Source organism: Ixodes scapularis, unplaced genomic scaffold, assembly GCF_016920785.2.
Source record: "Ixodes scapularis isolate PalLabHiFi unplaced genomic scaffold, ASM1692078v2 PGA_scaffold5__190_contigs__length_132052651, whole genome shotgun sequence".
NCBI lineage: Eukaryota > Metazoa > Arthropoda > Arachnida > Ixodida > Ixodidae > Ixodes > Ixodes scapularis.
In genome coordinates this window covers 51,203,114-51,223,798 of record NW_024609880.1, presented here as the reverse complement: position 1 = coordinate 51,223,798, position 20,685 = coordinate 51,203,114, and the positions used below count along the sequence as shown (strand labels likewise).

General features: G+C 45.7%; 1 protein-coding gene across 1 annotated transcript; it reads left to right on the top strand.

Moving 5' to 3' along the window:
• Positions 1-72: 72 nt before the first annotated feature.
• Positions 73-8,690, top strand: LOC120850964 (sepiapterin reductase-like). The gene is made up of 3 exons (XM_040223595.3): positions 73-1,054; positions 1,952-2,098; positions 7,816-8,690. Exons 1-3 carry the CDS (start codon positions 508-510, stop codon positions 7,932-7,934), a joined length of 813 nt encoding a protein of 270 aa, XP_040079529.2. The 5' UTR covers positions 73-507; the 3' UTR covers positions 7,935-8,690.
• Positions 8,691-20,685: the final 11,995 nt, after the last annotated feature.

Genomic DNA, 20,685 nt, shown 5'->3' with positions numbered 1-20,685 from the left:
GAGTTATCTCTGTTAACTGCTAACATCAAAAACAAAACAAAAACTAAAAAGGCCGGCTAGGTGGCGCAAGCCACCGCCAAGATAAAAATATTCAGGCGTATGTATTTATCTATTCAGCTGCTATTTTACAACAATTAACGGCAATCCAGGTGCAACAGTGCAACATAAACATAAACGTAATCAACCTCGTAGAACGTAATAATAGTACGCGTTTCAAATTTTCATCGCTTTTATTTCGAGGCAGCAAGATCAACGTTGTTTCGTTGCGGGATTTCTTATTTTCTTTCTTTCGCAGGGTTGGGGCGTTGGGGAACATCCCAGCAACCGCATTAACCTTGCTGATAATAAGACCGATAAGACCTAATCCAAAGAGGCCAATCAAAACCTTCTCGTATGCAGTGACCGTGCACGCAGTCACAGTGGTCCTGTCGGTGGTCCTGTCGGTTCTGTCGTGAGAGAAGCAGTGCACAGGCGAAACTAATTTGCTAGAAAACGCGGGGGAAAAAAATGGCCGAAGCGACAGGTGACTGCGAGAAAGCTCCCTTTTGGGGCAAAAAGTTCCTAATCTTCGTAACAGGCGCTAGCGTGGGCATAGGAAGGGCCATAGCGGTGAGCTTCGCCAAACATGTAGCTCCAGGCTCGCTGATCGTCATCACGGGCCGAAATACGGCTGGGCTGGAGGAGACAAAGCGCTTGGTCGGCGACCATGGACCCGACGTGAACGTCGTCGTCGAGACCTGCGATCACTCTCGAGCCTCTTTTCGGGACTACCAGGAACTTCTGCGACGGGCTTCGGCACAAGTTGAGAGTCCGGAGAGAGTCGTGCTCGTGCACAACGCCGGTACGACCGGAGACACTTCGCGGTACGCGGCGACGTACGACGACGAACGAGTGATCGATGACTACAACCACCTCAACTTGACTTCAGTCATGACGCTGACTACTGCTTTCCTCCAACACTACCGTCCCGACTCCAAGCCATCGCGAACGATCATCAATATCACGTCGCGTGCGGGGATCGCGGCGATACCTGGACTCGTTCTCTACTGTGTGGGTGAGTGTTATAGCTCCGGATCGCGCCTGTCTCGGAGGTCCCACAGACGTCGCTGGAAACGTCCGTGAGACGTGTCTGGTGCGTGAACGGGACGTGGCACGACATCTGGGAAAGTTACATGCATTTTCACGTAACTGGAATATAATTTGTTATCTGGAAGCAGTAAACATGATTGGCGCTGTCTGAATTAATGTTAAGATGACTTCGGTCTTCCAGATCATTGCCTATCTCTTGGCGCATCATAGCCTAAGTTGCTTTTGCGCCATAAAACCTCAATCTACTACTACTACTTTCAGATCATTGCCAGCTAAAACAACGCACAAACAAAGCACAAGCAGAACACTTACTGATTTGTGGTTTTTAGGGTGTTTGTAACAACATGATTTGAACGATTGACTTGACCCTGGAAGAAACAAGGAATGGTGTAGAGAAAAAACAGTATGGCATTTTTCGTCACATCATATCGACGGCATTTGCATCTGCGTATAAAACATTAAGCCTGGGTCACCTGACTCATATGTCATACAAAAAAGAGTCTGCAAACACGAGTCACCACAATATCTGTGGTTTGGATGCCGTGTGCCACGCTTTCTTATCAAACTCATTGCCATGCGTCATTTGAAGCACAGATCTCGCGGTGATTCATTTTCGAACCTGTATGTAGACTGTCCTCATCTAACCTGGCGTGGTCAGGCTTTAGATCTAATTTTTGTTAAACTTTGTATTTCGTTGAAGTGTGTCGATGTAATTTGGAAAACATTGCTGGGACTGAATTTGCCTATTACTGTAACGGTGATTTCTTTGCGTCTCGTATGTTTTACCCACTCTTGCAGCTGATCAGATCTGCTGTAATCACCCTGGATCATTCCTAATGCTCTTGGTCGCTTTTTCTATCAGGCAAGGCAGCGAGAGACATGTACATGAAAGTGGTTGCTCTGGAAAACCCGTCTGTATCCACCCTCAACTACGCTCCTGGTCCCGTAGACACCGCCATGTTTGCGCAGCTGAAGAGAGGAACCAAGGAATTGGAAGCGATGCATGACAGTAAGTTTGCCTCTTATGAGAGTCAAGCCACACATCTTCGATACTACCCAGTCTCTATGGACAGGGGGAAGGGGGGGCCTTCGGGAGGGGCATCCAGCTAATGTTTTTGGCACAGAGAGTTTCGGACCATATAGTGACTCCGCTCGCATCATGGTGTCTTGGACATTTCAATCTTGAGGAATTTTTTTCCGCCTGGCATAGCATACGAGGAACCCCTCCTGGTCCCGGCATTGATCCAGTAAAGCAGTGTGCGAGCCTGTGGACCTCGTAAACAATAATGCGCATATTAATCCAGTATTTGACACAAGGTTATGTCTAAGTGGATAGCTCAAACCTTCTAACACTTCAGTAATGGCGGGGACGGTTGAGGAGGTTTAATCATGGAACATGTGACAGTAGTACTCTAGAGGAACCCTTGGGTCCTAAAGCACCCACACAGCATCTGCGACTCATGGACCCAACATGGCTACTTAAAGGGTTACGATTTTAGCATTAAAATAGTTTGCAGTTTGTATTTTTATATTGTTTATCTGGGCAAAAGTGACGGAAAAATGTGCTGCCTTGCCCAAAAACTGCTATTCCATAGCCTAATCGCAGAAGAAGAAACTAATTATTTGCCGATCTGCAGCCGTGTGTAACGGTTACGGGGACTACGGTGAAACGTCTTCTGGGTGACTTGCGGAAGTCAACAAAACCAGTGCCGCTACACTTGCCATCAGCCCCGTGATGAACCGCCTCTTGTGTCAATCACTCACCGCAGCCACGACCTTCGGTGATGCTAAACCTTGAAAAGTCTACAATCATGGAGGAAGCGGCTGGGGGATTTTAAGAGAGAATGGGAAACCAGGTGTTCCCCCAAAGTATGTCATTCAAAAGAAGACGTGGGAGTTGAGCTTGTTTAATTCAACTTGTTTAATTTTTCTTTTTTTTTAGTAAAACCCAGCGCACACAAGAAAACGTTTTTTGTTCTTCGTTATGCAAGTGACATAGTATAATACTCGCAGTTCATTGGGCAAAGTCCAAAAATTTTGCACCGCCCGTTTAACCTTTTGACAAACAAGATTTTTGTTTTCTGTTTTTTAATGTTTCTTAGCGGTTGTGTTTTGTTTCTAAAGGAATAATAGTATAAAGCAGCGGTCGGCAACTGGCCACACACATACACTCCCTCCAGGACTAATGGTGCAAGAAATATGATCAGTTGCAAACTTGGAGTGATTTAAGACGGCAAGAATTGGGGTTAGTTTCCTACGCATGTTCACCGCATTATTCGTCATAAATCGGTGTGCACTAAAGTGATGCATTGGGAACCAATAAATAAGGTTGTCGTGTCTCATAAATTTTGTTCAGAATCACGGTGTGTACCTTTGTGAATTTCAATAGTTGCTGTCACACATAGAGGCTTACTATGGGGCTTGAGGAGTCTTGCCGAATACATTGTGTAGCACTGGGCATAACAGTTTGCTGTGCATCATATCTATTATTTTTTGTGAGGTAATCCCTCCCCGCTCCCCTTGGATCGATTATCCGGCCCACTCTGCTTCATGGCAATTCGGCCCATAGGGGAAAAAGGGTACCAACCCCTGGTGTGAGGAAGGCGTCAGTGTGCAGGTTTTTTCTTACTTGTCTAGTGGGAGCAAATACAGTGCTTGAAAGCTGTTCAGGTTTAGAAGCATCAAATGTAAATATTGAAGGCTTAACGTTGTCACTTTTTTTCCGTTCGGTTTCACATTGGCGCGTCTGCTTCCGCGAAATTCCGGCGGTTCGAGATTCCGAACCAGAGGCACTTTACAGAGCCTCCCTCGGATGGTAAGCTCTCATCATCTAAATAAAATTCTGAGAAGCGTTAAAAGCTTGAATCGGAAGTTCCGGAGCTTCGATTGCCACTACCGCCAGAGCAACCAACACGCAAAGCGACTATCCCGCGCGTGTCACGTGCACGAGACATTTAATTTCAAGGCAATAAATAGCCCCAAGAACACAGAGCACCGTGAAAATATATACCGTATTTTGCGGACTATAGTCCGCGGACTGTACATGATTAAAAGTTGAAATTTTAGGCAGTGCGGAGTATCTGCGCGTGTGGACTATAGAGAAGTTTTGTTTTTCAATATCATTGATTATGACGAGACGAGCGGATTTTGTGAATGAAAGAGTATGTTAATGATGATTTGCATGTATAATAGGCTTGTTTGTGAGCTAAGAAAGTAGACATTTGTCCAGGGGTGTCGTCTATGAGAAGATTTTCGTGTCGATTGAGCACCACACGCGGACTATGCACCAGGTGCGGATTATGCACCAGGTGCGGATTATGCACCAGGTGCAAATTATGCACCAGGTGCGGACTACTGTAAAACCCTTAACGTTCGCGAGCCCTCAATTTTCGCGAATTTCACGAATTGAAGAATTTGCGAAATTTAAGGGCGCGCGAAAATTTCAGTTTTTAAGATTTTCAACACAGGCGTCTAGAATTCACGAAATTTAGTGGTCGCGATTATGTCATCTGTGACCGATTCGCGAAAAATAGGGGCCCGCGAAAATAAAGGGTTTTACAGTATCTATGTAAAAACTTTAATTTTTGACCCCGAATTTGCTTTTGTGGACTATGCACTGGGTGCGAACTATAGTCCGGAAAACACAGTACTGTAAACGACTTATTTTTCACAGGCTCAATATTTTGCGATTTAGGTAAAAGCTGAGGTTTTGGGATAATTCGTGTGTTCTAATTTTCGCGACGAGGTGGGATTACAACATAGATTTCAATCCCTTTGCCTTTTACTACAATTGTTTTGCGGGACCTATTTTTTGTGAATTGTGGGAGATTTGCAAAAATTAGGTCCTTGCGAAAATTGGGTCGTTTACACTCACATTTTGCCAAAGACATTGCGAATAACAACACCTCCCGCAGTGCGTGCAGTTTCGCGATTAGGCGGGCAGTTTCAGACATGTAATCACTGCAGTGCACGTGTGAGGATAACCGTCAAAGGGTTGACGCAGAACATTTCGCGCAGCTGGCTCGCAGCCACTCGTTCTGACACACTCTTGCGAAAGAGGAACATAGCATGCTTGCTGTGACAGCGCTAGGCTGCAATTCGCCTCCCCGCTGATTTGGCACAAGTCCCATCTGAACGCTGGCGCAGCTCCCATGCCTAATCTGTGCCTCCCGCTGGCCTCCGGCCGGTGACATGAAAAATTCAGCACTGTAAACTGGTCCCCTCATCAAAACTGGGGTGTGCGAGTGCAAGAGACGCCAACTTCCTTTCCTGCCGGATTGCTAGCTTGGGTGGGGCTTCCTTTCGGAGACGCTACGCTCCACAACGTTTGCCTCGTCGAGGCATAAAATGCGTACTGAGTTCCTCTGTGCAACGTCACTGCGAAGCAGCACACAATGCATTCTGCGTTACTGATGCATTTGACACAGTAGTATAGGAATCGGGCAAATTTTTTATCACCTTTTTTCATGCGCTTTTGGTGGAAAAAATATAGTACCGTACAGGGATGGGCAGTATTTCAAATACTTTGTGTATTTTGCATTTGTATTTGATTACGAATTGGGTAATGTATTTGACGTGTGTATTTAAATACTAAAACATGGGTATTTCAAATACAATTGTAATTAAATACAATTTTGTGGGCGAAAATACGTCCCTCAAATTTATTTTCACTGTACAGAGCAGGAAGAAAACTATGTTCTGCACCGAATGCAGTGTCTTTCAATCAAGCACAAGCGTTTAGTGACTTTGTGATTGCGGTGCTAGTCCAAGGCAAGAATAGTGACGAAATCGACGTTCACAGGCAGACTGGCTAAATAAGTGCCTGTGACAACTTGTGATGCTTTCCAGCCTGATTTCCATTCATATTTTTGCCTGGAACATTCTAAATGCGCGGGTCGTCGAGATTTTTGTAACTGGTGCGAGTTGCAACAATGAAACATTCTCTAGCTATACCGAAATGTAATCGACAAAAAAAGCGGCTTGAAGCTCTGTACTTTTTTCACCTATTACGTCCAAGCTGATTATATTTTTTGTGATTATATTTCTATTACGTTACTAGAGTCTCGCACACTGACTCCCGAGTGTGCGATGCAAAATTAGATACCCAGAAACCCGTTGCAGGCGCCCTAAAGTCGCTGACGCAAATTTTGAGGAATGTATTCGGAAAAGTATTTGGAGGAGACCAGATACATTTGGTTGTATTTGTATCTTGTATTTAAATGCTTTTTTGGAAATGTAATTAGATTTGTAATTAAATACATTTTTGACAAAGTATTTTGTATTTGTATTTCAATACATATTTGCATGTATTTTGCCCATCCCTGGTACCGTAATATCCCAAGAGATAGCCTGCCTAAAATCGAAAGCAAATCAGGTGAAAATAAGAAGTCAACTGACTTTTGGTGAGCTATAAAAAAAAAGTTGAAAAAATGCTAGTTTTAGATTTTGTCTGGCAACAGAAAGGATAAAACAAATTTGGGACAAGGGACGACAAACATTTCTGTTGCCAGTCAATGTTACCAACACATTCTTCAGTTAATTAGATTTTTTGACCTGCGAAACTTGTGATTGCTGGGAGGGGTGACGAACCAAGGACTGTCCTTCCCAGTCACCATTGTTTGCTCATCTCTTGCCGTGGCCATCTCTGCCAAGGTTATCACTTGCCAGGGCCCTGCAATTACTATATTAATTTATCTTTTGGTGTTTTTAAAAAAAAATTGTGATGCCAAGAATAGGGGAGGGTTGTCTTTCGGGGGTGGTGCATCTTTCTGGATACTTTTTTGCGAATTGTACTTTGTGGTAATTCATCCTGCTGAAGGCACCCTCTTGAGAGAGAAAAATTGGTTTATTAGAAAAGCGAAGATAGGCATCTGTGTATTGCACATCACACAGGTTCCCTTTGGGCTTATGTATTCCAGTGGTAGGAACAACTAGTTCAGTTATTCTCATGGTCTGGTCCTATTATCTCTCATGTCATTCTCACAAGAAGCTTGTGGGTTTCCCCTTTGGGGGTACCACTTAGGAACACAGAAGGTTCCTTAGGTCCGGATAAAGACGTGTTTATTTGACTTAGATGCCACACGCTTGCCCGAGTGCCAACAATGTTGGAGATGACGGCGCTCTCTCTTTTGACAGGATCGCCAGTCAGAGTCCGCGCTGCCGCTACTGACAGTATCATGGAGGGGGAGGATCAGATAGGGATAGGAAGGCTCCGTCGAGCAGAGCCTCCCCCAACGAGAGTCGCGCCCGTTGGATTAGGGCCGTCTTATATAGCCTGCAAGAATGGATGCGCCCGGGGTGGGTTGGATGTAGGTGAGCTCCCCGGAGGGGTGGACGCATCCAAGTCATGATCCCGTGGGGTGTGCTTTAGGCAAATCACCCGAGAAGGGCGAGGGAAAGCCGTTCACAAATGAATGTGGCTTTGCTTTCGCATCCGGGATGCACCCCCTCATGGCAACGTCCCACGGCCTGCCTGAGCTAGGCCTAGATAGAGATGCAGGAAACACGTGGTTCCCACAAGCTTCAAGCTTGTTTTTGTACCGATTTTTGCAGTTTGTTTTGTGCCTGCCAGCTGATCGCTTGGACACAAGCAAAATCAAACATTGAATGAATTCTTTGATAAGCTACACCCTGCACCCACTTGTACTACTGCATGCAGTTTACATCTGGACGGTGTTGGCGCAGGATATTTTTATTGACTATTAAAGAGCTACCCTTTCCTTTCAGGTACGATCAAAGAGGGTCGACTACTGACACCAGAGAAGACAGTCGGTCGGCTCATCGGCATTCTCGAAGACCAGAAGTTTACGTCGGGCGACCACATAGACTATTACGACCCCCAGTAGGTGGTGCTGATGTGGAGATAAACCTGGATTTTCTCGTGCAGAGGAGCCAAGCCACCCATAGAATGGTTACGGGGCATACTGCAGCAAAAGCTTGATGTTGCATGTTGGAGAGCAAGTGAGATAATTTACCGTATTGTGTCGAGTACTGTCTCTTCAGGGCATTTAAAATGTTTGGTGACCCTTGAGTACTATATATGATACAAGAGAAAATCTGTGTACTTTTGCCAGTCACAAGCAGCATCCGGAAAGTAGGCAATGCTTTGCGAAAGGAAAGTAAGGTCACAATGTTCGTGAAATGCTCAATTTTCAATTATTTCTACACACCTTAAGCTTCGACGTAATTCTTTTCAATGGTAAAGTATTTGTCATATCGTGGCACAATTTTTTGGATACTACCCTCATCACAGAAGTCTGACGCCTTAGTCTTGAGCATGTTACGTGGTCTTGAGCCAACATCTTTAGCATCCACTGTGAAGACAGTTTGCGCTACTGAAGTTGCTTTGTAACAATTTTATGAAATAACAATTTCAAAACTTCAGTGTTGCAATATCAGAAGTTTCAAAGCGACGTTGGTTCTCCATACAGTTTTTATTCGCTTCCTCTGCCAAATATTTCGCGAGCCGAGTAAGCCTACTGCTCCTCAATGCATTAAAAACATTTTCTCTCGCCCTTCATGAAACATTCAAACTCAATTCGGCATTGTTCTTTCGCTCATTCTGTTTGGTCGATAAATTTTTGCAGATCTGTCTACCAATATTTTGTGGTCTGGAGCGTCTGGTATTTGTCACTTTAAAAAAACCTTGCGACAGACCAGACTTCGGTGTTCGCAAGTACCGATAAGCGTGCAAGGCTGCCATTTTTGCTTTGTTTTGTTAAATTTGAACAGCTCCAAGTTGCACTCTCAAAAATATACCTAAAGCATTTTGCAAAATGACGTTCGCGTGCCCAGTTTTAGGTATGTACGTTTGGAATTTGAATTTTGCAGGGTGTGCCAAATGTTCCCGTCTTTACGGCCGCACCCTGTACATGCGAGTATGCGTAATCCCATGCATTATTATAGATTTGAGGAAGACCGCGAGTTCTGCGTACAAGTATGTTTTTTTAATGAATGCATATGGAGTGCATTGTAGGATACATTTTGTAGACGTTATATTTACGCTTTTGTTGTTTCCTCTGCTTGCTGCATATCCAAGGGTGAAGCAGCTGTGAAGGCATGAGGTAGAGTCGCCTTTCTTCTAATCTTATTTTACAAATCTATGATGTAGCACGGCATCCACAAAACTGCATAAAAAACTTTGGAGAGTGGATTGTGCTGTATTTAATGTACTAAATTGCAAAATGCATAAAGATAAATATATTTCAAGGTTAGCGTAGAAATACAATTTATGAATCTAGAATGAACAGAGTGAGTATGGCAACAGGAACATTGGGTAACAAGTGCGGACCACCTGCGATTCATGCAGCACTAGGTTGGCGGTCCAAGTGGCACTAGGCCTGGACTGACAACAGAACATCTGCCTGCCGGGACCATGCCATGAAATATCCATCAAATTCTACATCCGTTAAAAAGAGGCTGCATTTATTCTGTAAAACGGCAGAGGTTTCCGAGCATTTCTGGTTTCATAATGAATGCATTGTGTTAAGAATGCCGAGATTAAGTTTTGTCACTGGATAAACGAAAAGCTTCCTCAATAAATTCGCCGGGAAAATTAATGTCACTTGAGCTGACAACAAGATTTAGACAAATCCTCCCCGCTAAATTTAGCGGAAAAATATGTCACGTGACCTATGCACCAATTCAGTTTCCCTGCTAAATTCAGCGGAAAAAATTGATGTTTCGTGACCTATGCAATAAAGTGGAGATTTGGGCCAGTTGGTTTATTGCAAACGAAAAAACACAGCGAATCGGACGAAGGGGAACAGGACAAGGTGCACTCTCAACTGAAGTTTGTTGAAAATTCATCTATCTGCTCAGCCCACATTTCAAAAATTCAAACTCCTTAGTCTTGAGCATGTAACGTGTCACTTATACATTTCTTCTCCCTGGTTCTAATTTCAAATGCCTCATGTAATTCTCGCGACACTTTAGCTTTCTATCTAGGCAAATTCTTAGTGTCATTGAAGGCTGGGGTGGACGAGCATCTGTTACAATGAATTGCAAGATGCCCCGAAGGCGTCATTTTTGTAGAGGCAGCATGCTCACGGGTGCGATCCAGGGAGGCTCTAGTGAGGGTGGGCGCAACTCAAAACCTGGAGAGCGTTTGCGATTGAATGGCGGCGCCTGAGGGAGAGGATTCGAGAAAGGATATGCGCCAATGTTGCCTGCACGAAAGCAGGCGCCCGCTCTGTTGCAACCCTGTTGCTCCATGCTCCTTTCCTCCTCTCTCCTCCCATTAAAAGCAACCAACGCCTTGGCGCAGCCTCTCTCGCTTCCTTCTCGCTCCGAGACGCTTACTGGAAAAAGGTCCATTGGACCTTTTTCCAGTAAGCGTCTGCGCACGCGCACACCCTTTCCCTTGACCGCCCTTTCGCCATTCTTGGGGGGCACTGTTCTGTTGCGACGCTAATCTGTTCCTACGGGAGAAGGCGAGTTCGGTTGCCCTCCATTTGTAGTACGCGGCAAAACCGCCGTGAGGCACTCCTTACTGGAAAAAGGTCCAATGGAGAAAGGGTTGCCAGACAAGCAGCAACGTCCAAGATGGCGGAATTTACCACTTTTCGCGTTAAAAAAATACTTAACCTATCGCAACAAAACTAGTGGCTATGGAAAAGTAATCATTTATACCTTGTATAAATTATTGAAGCACCTTAATGGGCCTCTATGACCTGAGTTAGGAAAGAAAACGACCCTTTGCCCCATAGACTCCCAGCAAAATTTAGCAATTAAATGGCGTCCATGTCCCGTGATCCCCAATCTAGGAGTTGCACCCACCCTCACTTGAGCCTCCCTAGTGCGATCATTTACGCACCTGCCCGTCTGGCCCACCATAGGCGTCGGCAGAGGGGTGCAAAAGGGGCAGTTGCCACCTCCAAACCAGAGTGCCCCCCCCCCCCCCGAGCAAGCAAGGTGACCATTGGTTCGTTGACAAGCGAAAAAACAACCGCAAACAATTTAAAAATAAAATCGGGAGTAACTATCGAAACATAAAAAAAAGGGAGATGTCTTGCCCCGCATTCCGTCGAAGAAACAATTAAAAAAAAAAAAGGCAACTAAGCCCTACTTTTGCCTCTGCGACCCCCCACCTCCAAACCTCACTGAAGACACACCTGTTTCTGAGAACACCTAGTCTTCCGCAATGAGCACTCGGTGAGGAAGTCCAGACTCCAACCCCGAGTAGAAAGTTGGTGAAACGTCCCGAAAAACTAGTTCTCAACTTCCCTTCGGGCCCTTTCATTTTTGTGCACTCTTGCATCCGCATTCATTTGTCCGTGGAAATATTCCCTCAATATCGTCGTGTGCGGCATTTGCCGGGGGCCGTGCGGACATCATAGGGTGGTTGGAAAAAGTGACAAGGGGAAAAGAAAATAAGGATAACTATTTTCACGGGGCAAATACCAAACGCGCACCCCGTTTTTCCAACTTTGCTAGCCTAACTCTACGTGACATTTTAACGGCAATTTCTTCGGTGTTTCCTCCAACTCCGCACCCCATGTGCTGAGGGCGCGGGGGTTCAGGTTTCTTTTGCAAATTCGCAAAAGCCACACCGGGTGCAGTATAGCTGATTTATCAAAAGACGGGTTTTGGCCTCGACGATTAGGCTCTCTAGCCTGGGTAATAAAACACGTGTTTTCGAGACGATTCACTGAAGAGCAAGCCATGAGCGACGGTGAACATGACCTGAGCAGGTTGGGGGGAGAAGGGGGAGGGGGGGTCAGGGCAGTCAGGGGTGGGGCATTTGCGTTTACACGAAACCATGTTTGCACCAAGTCGTCAACGCAACTGACGCTTGGGCCATAATTTACTGACTCACCGTTTGACACCAGGGAAAGGCGCGTCGGAGACCGCTCAGTCCACAATCGCAAAAGTACAGTTGTTGTTCTTTCCGAAAGTTCGTAGCGAGCGTCACTATTTTGCCAGCTCTGGATTTCTTTATCGGTGTCTTCGTCTTACCGAAAAAATTACATCGATCACGGCTTTCCATTTTGTGGGACGAAGGAAGCAGTCACCTCTGACCCCTTCCGGGACTCGGAGCCGGATTCTATTGAGGCAATCTTTGTACCAGTCACTCCTAAGCAACCTTTGCCCTCCGAAATTCAGCTTGATATAGGATTCACCCTCAACTCGTCTGTTACAGGTACGCCTAGAGAGATTTCAAGGCAAAACTAAAGTTGACCTGATAAATACCATACCCAGGCAAAGATAACCAACAACATTCTAACATCATTTGTTTTTAATTCTCAAATAAAACAGGAAGAGCCCTATTTATTTATGTCAATTCTCTTAACTAGTTTTAAGTTGAGGTGATGAAGGAGAAACTTATTGAAGAAAAATATTTAAATAAATAGCTACATTTATTTTCTTGAAAAAATCTCACCAAAAAAGTTTGTGATACCAGGCACCTGGAAACAAATTATAATCGGGGATCTGCATTTGTGGACTTTCTATTTGTGGTATTGGTACTTCTCAGCTTGGTTCTCTGTTATAAATCTTGAGCTTTTATGACTTCCTGTTATCAAAAGTGAAATGATGGGTTTTCTCGCAGCTGTGTAGCTTCTATGCTTGCACACTAATTTCGGTGTTATCTAGCTTTCTCTCTCTCCATATTTTAAGTATTATGAAAAGCCAGACTGTTCATCGGGGAAACTAAAATGTCATAAAGGAAGTGTAGTTTGCCGATGGGATCTTTGAACGAGATTTTATTCAAAGACTTGAAACGTTGTTCACAAGCTTCCTCGCTTGCATATTTCCTCGTGTTCTGGCAGTAAATGGATGGGCATCCAAGAATATATTTTTAGTTCTTATTGAGTTGCCATGTTGTAGAATCTAATAAATTAATAAATGACCGGTGGTCCCTTCGTCATCGATAACAGGTTGGTCCTGATATGTTCAAGCCCCGTTCACTATTCACAAGAGCTTTACGTCTGGGCTAAAGGAATTAAATCGATGAAAAAACTACCGGAACATCGTAGCGCTGGACCACCTTTTTTAGATTGTCTATGACATTGTGCATATTTGAAATGACAACAGGCCCCGAAGTCGGTCTATCGCTGTTTGATTTCTGATTACCTTTAATCCTTTTTATTAAGCTTTCTGCCACCTGAACCAAATATCTCAGCGGAAAACCAGCCTTCTGCAGGCGCCCTATCTGCCCCTCAAAGCTGCCTTGCGCACTGTGCCAACATGACTTTCTGAGGGAAGCCCCGAGGCACGAACTGGCTATGTCCCTTTTCACAACCTTCGAATGGGCGGAATCAAAAGGAAGGACGCCTTTCTTTGTTCGAGGTGCATACAAGTAACCCGTTAGTTGTAACTTGTAACGGATCACTTCCCAAGTCTGGTACTCGGTGCGCCCCTCCCATCGTCTTTCCTCCCGCTACCACGTGGCATACGCGAGCAGGCGCAGGTTACCATACCATAGCAACAACGTTGGAGCATTCCAGAACCGAATAGTCTGCCCCTTTTTTCATCCCTCTGCTTTGTACCGCACCGCCTCTGCCGTCTGCTGCGCGAAGGCTTTGTCGAACCTATTCAAACCCTGCTACGGTCGCGGTGCAAAATAAGTGGATTCTGTGACACTGCAAGACGTGAAGGTAAGTTTAGACCAATAACGTATCCAGATCACTTTTTGTGATGCGTTTACTCTGCCACAGATACGTTACACCGCCAACGACGTACGACGTTCCGGCGGATGGGCGGATGGCTGCAAAGATCAACCTCGACGGCAACACAGATCAAATAATCTTTGCTCATTGCCATTTGAGTGACGAAGGTGCTCTAGGTATTTTGCACATGAGCCGTCGCATTGTGCTTGATTTTGCCGGTCCACAGGGCTCAACTCCAAAAGCAACAGTATCTTCGTGGACAGGAATTCAAAAATCAAAAGTATAAGCAGCGCAAATGACGTCGAAGTCTTGTTGCTCGAGATCGGAAGGATGCAGCTGTGTCCCGGCTATGGTCTGAAGCCTATGACAAAAGCTTTTGATTGTTTCAATGGGAGCTACTTCTCAGCAAAATGCTCGCTGATTTCTGAATTGCCCTGCTTAGTGTGCAGGTATCACCGTATATGCGTAAACTGTGCCAAAATGCAGCCTCCAGGAAGAAAAGAATCATCAATGCAAAAAACGCAGCTTCACGGTTAATGAAGAGGAAATTGACTAAAGCACAGAATGTTCTTGAGAGCATAAAAAATGAGAATGAGCAGCTGTCAAAAACAAACTTTCAAAAAAAAAGAAAAAAAAAAAGAGCCCTCTGTTTTTGAAACAGCAGCTTGCTGCTACTGCTTGCTTTGAAGCTGCGAGACGTAAGTCTGCAAAGGGCACGCAAGACACGAATGAGTGGCTGCTTGAAATGCGCATGAAGAGTCTGAGACACTATGAACACATTAGACGACGCACAACACTTCCACTGCCTCTACTGACGTGCCTGCAAAAGAGGATTCTCGGTTTCAGAGACGGCTTTGGTTTTAACCAAAAAATATTTGATGCCCTTTCTGAGAAGATAAAATGTAGGCCCAAGTTCGCATGCCATGGAGGCATTGTGTTCGATGAGATGAAGATTTCAGAGCACTTGGATGTCAAGTCAACTGGTGAGAACCTGTTCTTAATTTGTGGCTCTTCACCGCTATAGCGTTTTTCTGTGCTGTGTACTTTGAACATTTGTGCTGTATTTTTAGGTGACTTAGAGGGATTCGTTGACCTCACACAGTTTACTCCAGAATAACAGAAGGGGCAAGTTCGTGATCACGGGATGGTTGTTCTCTTCCAACCTTTCAAGGTAAGTGATTCAATTCCGCTATTGCATTTACTGTGCTGCTTTGCAGGCATGAGACAAAACTTTCATTTATTGTCTTCTGTTTTCTACTCCGGCGATTTTTTGAGCATCCCCACCTAACTATATTTTCGAAACCGCCATCCTTTACTCTTTCCGGTATGCTATTCAGTATCACATTCGGGAAATTCAAAATAGTTACCAAGATTCAAATATACCCGCATTTTCATTGCCGTGTACGTCACGGGATGGCAGGCTTGCGGTTCAAACTCAACTCTTCTACGTCACGCCGCGGTGGTGGCAGTGGTGGCGCGCCGGACGCACTTCCGGTCTGGTGCGGTGGGCACAAGTCGCCGTGCCAGACATGCATTCCTGTGGTCCCTTGGAAGAAACGAGACAAAAAACCTGCCTTCTCGTCAAAATGCTGCAACGGGGGTTGTACCAAGAGAGTCTGGAAAGGTTTGAAGATCAGTTTTCATGTGTTTTTGACCCCTCCGTTCGTCCGAGAACGTGGATAGTAGCCGTGAAAAGGGCAAACCAGACGCTGTCGAACTACGATTGCGTGCGCGGGCAACACTTTGTGGTCGCCAGATGTATTTGCTTTGTTCCAACATAAACGAGAGAAAACCGCCAAGTTGTCCGAACCACCCACGGGTTCAGTGCGTCTTCAAATTCGCACGGCCGCCTGATCGTTCGAACTTTCGTCTGCTCTTTCAAACGTCTGCTTTTTGTCGTCTGCTCGTTCAAACAAAAGCGGCCCGTAGATCAAACTTTGACCCGGTGATTGCAATAAGAAGTAAGTGCAGGCCTCAAAAGACTTAAGTAGGCTCGGTGTAAGCAGTAGATACAAGATGTTGATCATTGGTACCGGTGGCCATCACCGACTTGTTACGTTTGGTCTGTTCCCGCTTCCGATTTTCAATATCGACGTCGATCATCGCCGCTACCTTCTACACTTTTGCAACACGAGCGATGTCACTTCCGAAAATAGCTGGAAGAATCTCATCATGGTTTTGGCGTCCATTCTGCTGCGTTCATGCGAATGAATCGCCGCACGTCAAATTATTTACGAAAAGTTTATAGCGGCGTAACGAGCCTTGATAATTTCGCTCAGGCGTTTAAAGTGGTAAGACATTGCGATGACGACGTAGAATCAACAATTCCAACGCGAAAAAAAAGTATGCAGACTCACACAGACACCGACAACGTGACATTCGAATGGTTTGTTGACGCGGGACGCGGTGCTTCTTGCCCCTACTCCATTGCGCATGCGTTCGAACTGTCGTCTGCTCTTTCAAACTTGGCTGCTTTTTGTCGTCAGCTCGTTCAAACGACAGCGGCCCGTAAACCAACGTTGACCCGGTAATTGCGATAAGAACTAAGTGCAGGCCTCAAAACACTTTTGAAGGTTGGTTGGGGTAAGTAGGTTAAGTGTAAACAGATACAAGTAGATGTTTATCATTATTGTTACCGGTGGCCATCACCGACTTGTAATGCCCGATTCTACTTGCGGTTTTCAGTATCGGCGTCCACATCTCAGCTACGGTCCACGCTTTTGCAGTCCGAGCAATGTCGCGTCTGAAAACAGCGAGCAGAATCTCATCGTGGGAGTCAGGCTTTAGCGCCCATTCTGCGGCGTCCACGTGAAATGAATCGCCGCACGTCACATTATTCACACAAAGTTTTGCCTCGTTAGTTTTGCTGAAGCCGCTCAAGTAGTCAGACATTGTTAGGAGGACGTAGCATCAACAATTCCACGCGAAAAAGAGCACGGGTACTCCCACCGATGCCGACAACAACGCAATTCAATGGTTTGTTTATGGGCGACGGCGGGCTTCTTGCCCACCATCCACCGCGCATGCGCGGCGCCGGTGGCGTCCGCTAGGGGCGCTCCGGTTTGTTTGTAAACATGAGTTGGTGTATACACCGAGCATTTGTTTCGTGCTGCTGCGCGGGAGCTGGAGCGGCCTTCCAAAGCATTCATTTGACACTATGAAACTGTTTGTAATCAGTTGGAAACCAAATCTACAGCCCAAAGAGTGAACCCCTGCCTTCCTATGACGTCACTTTTTCTATGTTGCCAGTAGAGCTTTTCACTTTGAAAAACACGATGAGGACCAAAATTGCAAATTCTATAACTTCGCGAAAAAAAGTTATTTTGGCCAAATATTTGGGTTACTATTGCAGCAATGTTTGTTGGTGTGTTTAGCAAGTTAGGCAAATCGGGGTCTATGAAGAAAACGGCGGAGTACCCCTTTAAAAAGGCCCTACAATGATATTTAAGCGTCTACCTTTTTGCGGTTTCCACATCTCTGGGGGTTCGGGCAAGCCAGCGGGCACGGAGAGGGTAACTAAATATCAGTGCGTCATATAACCGGACGCCGCCGAAACCACCTCCACCTAGAGGGTCGACCCGCGGTGCCGAAAGCGCACGATATGTGACGACATCGTGACGTTTTTGATCCTGGCCTTACTACTGGTCAGAGCAACTAAGTTTTTTTTTTTTTTAGTAGAAATACAAAATATAAGTGGCGCAAACCGTTTCATTTATTTATGAAAGTAGTTTTTGTTCAGCATTTTATATCAGAAAAGAAACAAATGCAGTTTATAAACCCGCCACACCAAGCGGTGGAAAAGACAGCGCATACTAGAAAGGGGTAAATTAAATTAAAACTTGTTGTTGGCCTAGTTGGTTCACGATGCTGTCTAGAAGTTTTTTTGCGCGACACAAGGGACAATCACAAGCGAGTAGACACGGACAAGCGCAACTTTCAACTGTTTATTCGAGCTCGATCGATCACGAGCATCCAGGAATAGCATGCGTATATATAGCACGCTATATAGAAGGAAACAGAAAACAGATAGAAAAGTCACGTCCACCGAGACATATTCCCCGATAGTCATTATCAGACCAGCAACCCGGATAAGAACTGGACTTCACTCTCAAACCAAGAAACCGGGGTATCGCTAACACAGTCACGTGCCTTCTTTATATAAAACGCTTCCATCAGTTCTTTGACTGTGCTATCTTTGCTTCTACCCAAGATTCTGATCTCTTGAAACAGCTCCTCACACCCACAGTTCGCACAGTGAGTTGGCAAGTGTGCATTGCCTTTATTCCCGATTGACAATTCATGTTCCCGTGCGCGGTCCAGTTTGACCGATATATACTTTCCCACACGAAAGCGGAATCTCGTATACCACCGCTGTGGCACAATCCACAAATGGTCGGGCGTGCTTTTTCTTGCAACCACTCGTCTTCTCTCTTCCCAAGAAAATCCTCGGACAAAGGCCCGCAAGCTTGCGTGGCGCAGAGAACACGAAAGGTGTATTGTACCTATTCGCTACCTTCTTGAGGCTGTGGGACTCTTACCACTTCTGGTCTACACTTTCTTTGTGGCGGCTCTGGCCGCGTACTCTGCTTTACTTCGGTCTTCTGAAGCAACGTCTCAGCAACCGCCGTAATGACCGAGCAGGGGAAACCGGCAGACTTCAGTCTGGCTACCTGATCATTAAAGCTTCTGTGCTTAGAGTGTGAGCACGACTTCCTGAGGGCTGACCCCAAGCAGAGGGAGGCGATGGATCGCTTAAAGGGATACTACAACAAAATTTAGGCGCTCATTTTTTTGTCTGTATGTGTTCGAAAAAGCAGTATCACATGGAACATACCAATATCTTGTTAAAAAAGTCTCGAAAAGGAATTTTAAAACGAATTAAACGATTAGCAAAGAGCACCTGGTGGATGTCGCTAACGCCTCGTTTGTAATGCTCGTCTAGGAACCTTGACAGCTAGTGACGGAGGTTGTCTCGTCTCCGGCCACGACGAGAGAAGGGGGGAAGGAGGAACTCCCCTCTTCCCGAGAATCGCTTTTGTGTGTCACAGAAGCCGCTATTGTCCCCCTAGAAGATTATAGAAGATTAACCCGTCACTCCAAATTCGTACAAAAGCAGCCGCTTCGGTGGCTGGAACGACTAGGCCATCCTTTCGACGTCAGCCTCGCCGTAGCTTTGCTCGTCTTGAGACGACCTACGTCACGATTGCGTTGGATGTCACGTGCTCTAAGCTGGGCCTTCTCCGAGCGCTTGCCAGAGTGGGCCGTTTATAACGAAAAATACAGCCACCAGGATCAAAATACAAACGTGCGATTGTCATTTACGGATATTGCGGATCATATTCAACCTATTTTTGAACACGACGGGAATATTTCAAATTTCGTTGAAGCATCCCTTTAACAGTTTTTGAGTGAGCCGAGTCATACGGCAGCAGCACCCTCGAGGGCTATAACACCAGCACAAATGATTACATTTTACCATCAGTTTCATATCCAGGAACTGGTGTGAGTCATGGGTCGGAAGCTCATGTGTAAAGGACAGGCCCAACCCATAACCAAGAAAGGCGGTTAAAATCTCGTCTACAGAGTCGTCATAACTAAGCAGGTGTTTTTTTCAAAGGGTTAAAAAAATCGTCAACGTATCTAAAAACCTTCAAGACACCGCCATCGACAAAGTGGTTGGCTAAGTTTCGATCAACTTGCGCCAAAAAAAATCAGGAAGTCGTGGCCCACACTCTATGCACAGAAGCTTTAATGAACAGGTAGCCATGCTGAAGTCTGCCGGTTTCCCCTGCTCGGTCATTCAGGCGGTTGCTGAGACGTTGCTCCAGAAGAACAAAGTAAAGCAGAGGACGCGGCCAGAGACGCCACAAAGAAAGTGTAGACCAGAAGTGGTGCCATATATACATAAAGTGTCCCACAACCTCAAGAAGGTAGCGAATAGGTACAATGTACCTTTCGTGTTCTTTGCGTCACGCAAGCTTGTGGGCCTTTGTCCGAGGATTTCCTCGGGAAGATAGAAGACGAGTGGCTGCAACAAAAAGAACGCCCGACCGTTTGTGGATTATGCCACAGCGGTGGACGAGATTCCGCTTTCGTGTGGGAAAGTATATATTGGTCAAACTGGACACTGTTTTAATGACCGCGCACGGGAACATGAATTGTCAATCGGGAATAAAGGCAATGCACACTTGCCAACTCACTGTGCGGACTGTAAGTGTGAGGCGCTATTTCAAGAGATCGGGTAGAAGCAAAGATAGCACAGCCAGAGAACTAATGGAAGCGTTTTATATAAAGAAGGGATGTGATTGGTGTTAGCGATACCTCGGTTTCTTTGTTTGAGAGTGAAGTCCAGTTTTAATCCGGGTTGGTGGTGTGATAAAGACTATCGGGGAATGTGTCTTGGTGGGTGAATTTCTATCTGTTTTTTGTTCCCTTCTATGTAGCGTATTGCGCATGCTCTTTCTGGATGTTCGTGGTCGATCGAGTACGAATAAACTAGTTGAAAGTTGCGCTTGTCCGTGTCTACTCGCTTTTGAGTGTCCCTTGTGTCGCACAAAAAGACTTCTAAACTGTGGAAAGGGGTAGTGGGATCAGGCGCCTACACGGAAAGGTCCCGGGTGTACGCGGCGGCGCTGCGGTCGTATAAGCTCGAGGATGCGGCCGGTTCCGAGCGTTCCCAAGGCCTTCGGCAAGCAGGTTTGGCTTGCGGTTTGGCCGTTTGGCGATTTGCTAGCGCGAAATGGCTCCCGTTCGGAACTGATTTTTACCCCGTGTTGGCTGCCGTTTGTGGGCAATGAAGTGTCATACCGAATTAGTGTTTAGTCGCGCAGCAAATGCAATGCGAGCCGCCCTGGCGGCCCGCTTCATTCAGCGTCTCCTGGATGTATGTATGAATACGGCTGAGCCCTTTGGATCGGGCGGTAGCTTACGCCACCTAGCCATTTTGTTTTACCATTTAAGCAAAGAAAGTGAGGCTATGAAACCCCCT

Coding starts and splice junctions, on each gene's coding strand:
- LOC120850964 (XM_040223595.3), top strand. CDS start 508: ATGGCCGAAGCGACAGGTGACTGCGAGAAAGCTCCCTTTTGGGGCAAA. Junction 1,055..1,951: donor ACTCGTTCTCTACTGTGTGG/GTGAGTGTTATA, acceptor TTTTTCTATCAG/GCAAGGCAGCGAGAGACATG. Junction 2,099..7,815: donor ATTGGAAGCGATGCATGACA/GTAAGTTTGCCT, acceptor CTTTCCTTTCAG/GTACGATCAAAGAGGGTCGA.